The 8,512-nt window shown below is 43.8% G+C and overlaps 1 protein-coding gene across 4 annotated transcripts; it reads right to left on the bottom strand.

Moving 5' to 3' along the window:
• Nucleotides 1-3,482: 3,482 nt before the first annotated feature.
• LOC311113496 (uncharacterized protein) lies at nt 3,483-5,531 on the bottom strand. 4 transcript variants are annotated; one of them, XM_084156726.1, is made up of 2 exons: nt 5,268-5,531; nt 3,483-4,229 (listed from the first exon to the last, which is right to left on the bottom strand). In XM_084156726.1, the coding sequence occupies exon 2, from the start codon at nt 4,220-4,222 to the stop codon at nt 3,566-3,568; it is 657 nt and encodes a 218-aa protein (XP_084012852.1). In that variant the 5' UTR covers nt 4,223-4,229; nt 5,268-5,531; the 3' UTR covers nt 3,483-3,565. The 4 variants fall into 4 exon arrangements, with proteins under 4 accessions (XP_084012852.1, XP_084012854.1, XP_084012851.1 ...); XM_084156728.1 differs by having other exon boundaries at nt 3,491-4,226; XM_084156725.1 differs by having other exon boundaries at nt 3,491-4,229; nt 5,290-5,531.
• Nucleotides 5,532-8,512: the final 2,981 nt, after the last annotated feature.

The following is an 8,512-nucleotide window of genomic DNA, read 5'->3' as shown; positions in this document are numbered from 1 at the left end:
ATGCGAACTTTAGCTAGCTAAAGTTTGGTGGTCTCCTCTCGATCTTAGCTAGCTAGCTAACGTTAAACTGCAACTAAAGTCAATCTGGCAACATCAAAATGAAGACACAAGGTTTTGCTACTAATAAGTTACCTTCTGTAGAAATGGCATCGTGTTTTCAAGCTACAGTAATGTACTTTAGACCAAATCTTCATCAGCGCATATTGAGGATGTATTGAGTCAATATTCAGCTGGCCATCAGTCCTAAAACGAACGTTCAAAACAATATTGTGATGAAACATGCAACCCATGTACAGCGAGGGAAAAAAGTATTTGATCCCCTGCTGATTTTGTACGTTTGCCCACTGACAAAGACATGATCAGTCCATAATTTTAATGCTAGGTTTATTTGAACAGTGAGAGACAGAATAACAACAAAAAAATCCTGAAAAACGCATGTCAAAAATGTTATAAATTGATTTGCATTTTAATGAGGTAAATAAGTATTTGACCCCCTCTCAATCAGAAAGATTTCTGGCTCCCAGGTGTCTTTTATACAGGTAACGAGCTGAGATTAGGAGCACACTCTTAAAGGGAGTGCTCCTAATCTCAGTTTGTTACCTGCATAAAAGACACCTGTCCACAGAAGCAATCAATCAATCAGATTCCAAACTCTCCACCATGGCCAAGACCAAAGAGCTCTCCAAGGATGTCAGGGACAAGATTATAGACCTACACAAGGTTGGAATGGGCAACAAGAACATCGCCAAGCAGCTTGGTGAGAAGGTGACAACAGTTGGTGCAATTATTCGCAAATGGAAGAAACACAATGTCAATCTGTCAATCTCCTTCGGCCTGGGGCTCCATGCAAGATCTCGCCTCGTGGAGTTGCAATGATCATGAGAACGGTGAGGAATCAGCCCAGAACTACACGGGAGGATCTTGTCAATGATCTCAAAGCAGCTGGGACCATAGTCACCAAGAAAACAATTGGTAACACACTACGCCGTGAAGGACTGAAATCCTGCAGCGCCCGCAAGGTCCCCCTGCTCAAGAAAGCACATATACAGGGCCGTCTGAAGTTTGCCAATGAACATCTGAATGATTCAGAGGAGAACTGGGAGGAGTCTCGGAACCCAGAACCAAATTGTGCATGCATGCTGGCCAGCTACTAGATTTGGTTCTGGGGGCAGACCAACCTGGTCTCAGAGCATTTCGTATTATTCTGTTTCAATTCATATCTTATGTATTAATTTGTGGTTGTCCATCACCCATTTCATATGATATGTTACAAATAATATTATGTTACAAATTTGCAAAACGTACAATATGTTATGCTACGAATTCTAGCTAGGTGGCTAACGTTAGCTACCTGGTTAACATTAGCTAGGCTAGGGGTTAGGGTTTGGGTTAAGGTCAGGGTTAGGTTTAGAAGTTAGGTTAAAGGGTTAGGAGAATGGTTAGCTAAAAGGGTTAAGGTTAGGGTTAGCTAAAAGGGTTAGGTTTAGGGAAATGGTTAGCTAACATGCTAAGTAGCAAGTAGATGAAATGTTGCCTGTGATGAGATTTGAACTCGCAACCTTTGGGTTACTAGACATATACGCCCACCTATCTACCCCGACCAACCACTGTACTTTAGTTTTTGCCTTAAGTAACCATCTGTCTTATGAACCATACGAAACACAACATATCATACTAAATTGAATTTCAGATTTACTTACAGAATAATACAAAATGCTCTGAGACCAGGTTGGGCAGACATAGTCATACTGTGTGTGTGTGTGTGTGTGTGTGTGTGTGTGTTTGTGTGTGTGTGTGTGTGTGTGTGTGTGCTATTTCCAAATTCTTTTGACTTGACAGAGCAGCCTGATATCAACCGAAGTAGGCTCACTTTCTGGACTTTAGTGTTTCTTTAATATTTGCTTTTTAGAGTCAAGGTTGGTCTAAGAGTAACACAAATGTTGAGTTAAGCATACAAACCTAACGCTAAATCACTAGCAGTTCAGTCCAGTTCCATTTATAGCGCAGCGCACTGGAAAGCCGACGATGCGGTGTTTAAAGGAATTTTCCTTGACGTATGCAGAGATCGAATTAACGATAAATTCTGCAGATGACCGCTCAATCGGAAATTACCTTTAAATGTCAAGCGTGTTTAAGCGGATTGAATCCCGGCCTAAATCCACATTTGCCCGAAACATGAGATAAGGAGTAAGTTTGCCTAACCCCTAGCCGGAACAGTCCTTCGGAGATACTGTATGTCACGAATTCCTCCGAAGCTGCCTAATCTCCTTGTTCGGGCAGGCTTCTGCGTTCGTCGTCACCGGCCTTCTAGCCACTGCCGCTCCTCATCTCATCATTCAAATTGTTTTGCCTTGTTTGTTACACACACCTGGTTCATATCCCCTCATCAGTACCTGTATACGTGTTCCCTCTGCCCCCCTTGTCTTTGTGTGTGATTGTTCTTTGTGGAGGTATTCGCATGCTCGGTTGAGCATTTTATTATTTTTATCCCCAGGAACATTTACCCGTGTATGTTTGGTTCCCAGTACGCATTTAAGTCGCCCTGGGATCGTGTTTACGCATTGCTGCGGACTACCTTGTTGAGCTGATTAAAGCATATTCCTTCTTCACACTCCTGTGCTTTACTCCATCCATCCCCTCGCCCACACTGTATCTACCACTATTATAAGCAGTCGGATTCAATGTGTAAATACCAATCATTTAAGTGATCAAAAATGTATGTAAATATCCTACAATAAAATAAAATTGTATTCCATGTTTAATCTGTGACAGGTAGGACTTTAAGTAGCGCAAGCCAGAGCAAGGGCCTCTTGTAACAAAGGAATATTCTTAATTGGGAAAAAGTCTGTCCTCTCCTCGAATTCTCCTTCCTCCTCTCATCCGTGACCGTAAACCGTTAAGTGGTCGCGTGTGTGTCAATTCGTTAATACACTGTAGGTGAATGGAGGAGTTTGCTCCTCTCATCAATTTCCTCCTCCGGTGGATGATCCTCAGGTGTATCTTATCGCGGAAGAGTTTAGAAATCCACATCACCCCCTTTGAAAGAGCTGTTGTTTTTCTCTTAAAAACGACATGCTACTTAATTATAAAATGTTTAGCAGAACTAGCTCAATTTATTTTTACCTCTTTACACATGTATTATGGGATTACTCCTCTGTAAACGTTATTTGCCTGAGTCTCATTTCATACGGGCGCATGTTTCCACGTTACCACAACCTCTGTCTTCTCCTCGATGGGGAGAAAACAGAGGAGAGGACGTGAGGAATTTAGCAAATCCCAATTGAGATTCTCCCTAGGCCTTTTCTCAAATGGATTTCATTGACTCCTTGCGTGTGACTAACTAATGTACGTACTGTACGTACTAATGTACGAATGGACGGAGACAGATCCATAGTCCCCCTCCGATTTCATCATGGGGGACAATGAGTGAGCCGTCCGATTTCAAATAAACCTATAATGAAGTCACCAACAAAGCTTAATTTAATTCCACACAAACCTTTTTTATTGTCGAACGAACCAGTAATGTCATCATCATAAAGTCTCCAGTATTTAGAAGCTGTCACTTTCAACTGCTCTTTTTGCAGACATGTTTGTCCATAAACGGGCATACTGTGGCGCCACACCCCCAACACACCTCCAAAGAGTGGCCAATCGGTGTCTGCTTCTTGCACCGCTTACACCCGGCCACAATCCCCTGCTCGTGTCCCCGCCCACTTGACTCCGCCCCCTGTCTCTGCTGACTGATGAGCTTCTCGAGGGCGTGCTTCGTGGCTGGGTCGCCACAGTGCGCGATGCCGTTCACCGCCACCCGCTTGGGGTCTTTCACGCAGTCCTCCTCACGCCCATTGACGGTGGAGGGCAGCCAGGCCGTATCGTAGCCGCTCTGTTGCCACGAGTGCCACATTGCTACATTCTGCCCATCCATCTTCTTCACGCGGCCCACCCGGACCTTCAGCTGCAGTACCACGTGTTCCACAGAGGGGCAACCACTGGGGTAGCCCTGTGCCTTGGCTATGTCCCGGCTGCAGTAGACCCCCGGGCCCAACGTGCCCCCCGCCGAGGGTTGGAACCCCCCTGTGATGATGGCTCGGGCTCTGTCACGGTGGGTTCCATGGTACATGGTGTAGCCTTGTCTGCCCCGCGGTGCCTGACCAGGTTTCAGGACACTCTGCTTCTCAACCACAGCCTCCCAACCGCTGAACTGCACCGACTTCGCTGGCATGGCTCTGCTAACGGACACACAGTTGACACCAATTTGTAAACAGATGATAGCAATCAATCAAATGTATTTATAAAGACCTTTATACATCAGTAGTTATCACAAAGTGCTTTACAGTAACCCAGCCTAGACCCCAAAGTGCAAGCGAAGCAGAAGTGAGAGCACAGAGGCTTGGAAAAACTCCCATCAAGGAAGAAACCTGGAGAGGAACCCAGCTCAGAGAGAGGGGTGGCCTATCCTCTTCTGGCTGTACCGGGTTAGGCTATATGTGTTGTACACATACAGCAATAATATATTTATTGGGGAAAAAACATATTGAAGATGTAGACATAGAGAGGTTTTCTTTTCTAAAATCTCCCAACTCAAATGATTATTTACTCAAGTATGTTTCCATGATTTATTCCCCCCCAAAAGATGATTGACTAAGGCTTAATTCAATCCGTAGCGCTGAAGATCCGCTTTATAGGGCGGTTGACAAAGGCAATGTTCCCGCAGTTGCGAGACTGCATTCACGGTAAACGCTGAATATGTCGGCTCAATCAGAAATTATCTTTAAACGTGAAGTACAACACATATATTCTCTACTGATTGAATCAAGCCTTAAGTGTGCTAATTTGAGTACAAAGTATGATATCATAATGTATACAAAGTATACAAGGTGTCACTGAACAACACAAACCTTTTCCTTTTTACTGAACTAAACTCCATCTTCTCCCTCTATAGAGAGTTATTTGTATAGTCACCACCAGGGCTGGGGTCATTTCAGGGAATAATTTAATTCAAATCTCCCATCATTTATTATGAAGACTTTTCATTTTTACTGAACTAACTGAATGAAAGTCAACCCTGATCACCATACCAGCTGTACAGCGTTAATTTGACAGGACTGAGAGAAAGCAAAACATCCATATAGATAGTAACAACAATAAATGCAGTACTGTATAGTTACTACTATAGAAAAACTAAAATCTATGCCTTATAGATCCAAATGTGGTGCAACTGACTGGCTGTGGAAAAGTTGCTAAAATATTTTTTACATTGTTTCTACCTTTCTCTCGTAATTAACCTACTTGTTCTGCCTCCAATGTTTTGACAGTGTTTCTCAGATAGTTTCACTTTCGATTTTTCAGGTCAACTCTGCTTCCTTGTGTGGCATCCATGGACATCATACCCAATAGAATTTCTTCAAACAATATCCCGTTTGCTTTAGAGATCACATTCACTTTCATTTTAAAGTGCTGTACACAGAATCCCACATTCTTGTAATCATGCTATTCCATATCGTAAGGTAAGACGATAGGTCCATTCTCATGGTAAGACATACCAGGCAATGTTTCCCTCTAGTGATTTTTTGGGGATACAGCATGTATTATTTGTTCATTGGTCATCAGGGTTGTGGTTAATTCCATTTAAATTCCAGTCAATTCAGAAACTAAACCAGATTAAATTACACATTTTCCTAATTGAAAAACATTAAAGATTTGGAATTGGAATTTCAGTGTAGTTCCTGAATTGACTGGAATTTAAATGGAATTGACCTCAACCCTGACGTTCATAAACAAAAAGTATACTCTGCTGGATATTGCCGGGAACTGGAACACGCTGTCGTACACGTCAATCCAGAGAATCCCTAACATGCTCAATGGGTGACATGTCTGTTGAGTATCCAGGCCAAGGAAGATCTGGGACATTTTCAGCTTCCAGGAATTGTGTACAGATCCGATGACATGGGGCCGTGCATTATCATGCTGAAACATGAGGTGATGGCGGTGGATGAATGGCACGACAATGGGCCTCAGGATCTCGTCACAGTATCTCTGTGCATTCAAATTGCCTTAGATAAAATGCAATTGTGTTTGTTGTCTGAGGCTTATGCCTGCCCATGCCATAACCCCACCCCACCATGGGGTACTCTGTTCACAGCGTTGACATCAGTAAACCGCTCGCTGTCTGCCATCTGCCCGGTACAGTTGAAACTGGGATTCATCCGTGAAGAGCAAACTTCTCCAGCGTGCAAGTGGCCATCGAAGGTGAGCATTTGCCCAATGAAGTCGGTTACGACGCTGAACTGCAGTCAGGTCAAGACCATGGTGAGGACGACAAGTATGCAGATGAGCTTCCCTGAGACGGTTTCTGACAGTTTGTGCAGAAATTTTTTGGTTGTGCAAACCCACAGTTTCATCAGCTGTCTGGGTGGCTGGTCTCAGATGATCCCGCTGGTGAAGAAACTGGATGTGGAGCCTCCTGTAGCTCAGTTGGTAGAGCATGGCGCTTGCAACGCCAGGGTTGTGGGTTCGATTCCCACGGGTGGCCAATATGAAAAATGTATGCACTCACTAACTGTAAATTGCTCTGGATAAGAGCGTCTGCTAAATGACTCAAATGTCCTGGACTGGCGTGGTTACACGTGGTCTGCGGTTGTGAGGCTGATTGGACGTACTGCCAAAGTCTCTAAAACAATGTTGGAGGAGGTTTATGGTAGAGAAATGAACATTCTGTTCTCTGGCAACAGCTCTGGTGGAGAGACCTCTGTGGCATTGTGTTGTGTGACAAAACTGCACATTTTAGAGTGGCCTTTTATTGTCCCCAGCACAAGGTGCACCTGTGTAATGATCATGCCGTTTAATCAGCTTCTTGATATGCCACAGCTGTCAGGTGGATGGATTATCTTGGTTATCTAAGGAGAAATGTGTGCACAGAATTTGAGAGAATTAAGATTTTATGCGTATGGAAAATTTCTGGGATCTTTAATTTCAGCTCATGAAACATGGGACCAACACTTTACATGTTGCGTTTGTATTTTTGTTCAGTGTATATTTATATAGTATTTAAAAATTCATCACATATTTATGATTTTATATGGGAATCAAAAAGCTTTCATGAATGTTCACCATGTGCTGATGTGCTAATCAACACTGTCAACAGACTCCATTATGACATCACAATGTAACGGAACCCTTGCCATTATGTCATTGCTGGTTCCATCTGACTGGCAAAATTCTATTTCCACTCAGTTCATGATAGATCTCTCACAGAGATAGGTTAAGTTCTTATTTAGAGAGTGTTAATATTTATCATCAATGGCTTATCGAGGAAGAAAAACAAGTGAGATTGACAAACTCCAGAAAGAGAACTCTAAGATGAAGAGTGTCATCGAAAACTTGAGGAAGCAAAACATGGCTTTAAACCAACAGGGTGACCAGGACAAGTCTTCAAGTTTTGTAAGGCTCATCAGTTTTTCTAAAGTTTTTCTAAAATATCACTGTGTTTATTTTGTGGTTTCATAGATATACAGTAGGCTTACATCCATAAAATCTTTAGCTTAAAAGCTTTATATGACACACTGTAGAAACTATTTTGACTACTTCACTTCTGCTATTCATTTCACCATTGTGATCCAGGGCTATCAGGAGAGCTACACAATCCCAGAAGGCCATCGTGGCTTCATCAGTGACGCCAGACTTCGGCAGATGCAGAGAGCTGAGAGAGAGGCCATGGAAGCAAAGCAAAGGAAGATAAGTGCTGTCCACGAGAATTACGTCCGGACTGCTCTCGTCGGTGTTGGCAGCACCTTCGCGCACCACTTCATCCCCACTATGCAGTGCACTCTGCCCCCGAAAGCTCCGCTAAGGCCTTTGCCACGAAGGCTTGAACACATAGCTCTGGCCCCACTGAAGAACGTGGTGGGGGTGGACGGAGCCCAAGTTCGACCCGGATCTCACTCTCTGGAGTCCATCCAGGTAAAGAAGTCATTCAGCAGTAGTAGCGTGCATCCTGTCCCCGACCCTTCCACTGGAGCTCCCTCCAAAAGGGGCAAGAAGAGGAAGGGCAGGCGGGGAGTCAAGGCCCTGAAAGTCCATTCGGACCAGGGCTGTGCTGACAACAACGGACCCATTGACCTGTTGGAGGAGGTGAGGGCCATGGAGGCTCACCTGAAGGAGGAGGCCTGGAAGGTAGGATGGACTTCGAATTTATTGTAAATGTGCAGATTTGCAGTTCGGGATTATACTTGGACTGATAAATTGGCAAACTAGACAGTGGTTCCATGTCTTAGGACACTGTCTATGACAGCATGATAGAATAGATCATAGAATACAAGATCTCTCTATGTATTAGTTTATGTATATAGTTCTATATGTATTTCTATGATAGGAGCATTATTTTTTGGTCTACTCCAAAGGTGGTACATGCGGTGAAGGCCATGGGCAGGAGAAGTTTGAGCCCGGTCATGTCTATGGGGGAAATAGCCACCAGCTCTCTGGGAAGCCTGAGCTCAGTGGATATGAACACCCC

Source organism: Coregonus lavaretus (genome assembly GCF_964263955.1).
Source record: "Coregonus lavaretus genome assembly, chromosome: 40".
Classification (NCBI taxonomy): domain Eukaryota; kingdom Metazoa; phylum Chordata; class Actinopteri; order Salmoniformes; family Salmonidae; genus Coregonus; species Coregonus lavaretus.
The sequence above is the reverse complement of the archived record's forward strand: the minus strand, read 5'-3'. Positions and strand labels throughout refer to the sequence as shown.

What these genes read in the sequence shown, in the direction of transcription:
- LOC311113496 (XM_084156726.1), bottom strand. Translation starts at nt 4,222, where the DNA reads ATGCCAGCGAAGTCGGTGCAGTTCAGCGGTTGGGAGGCTGTGGTTGAG.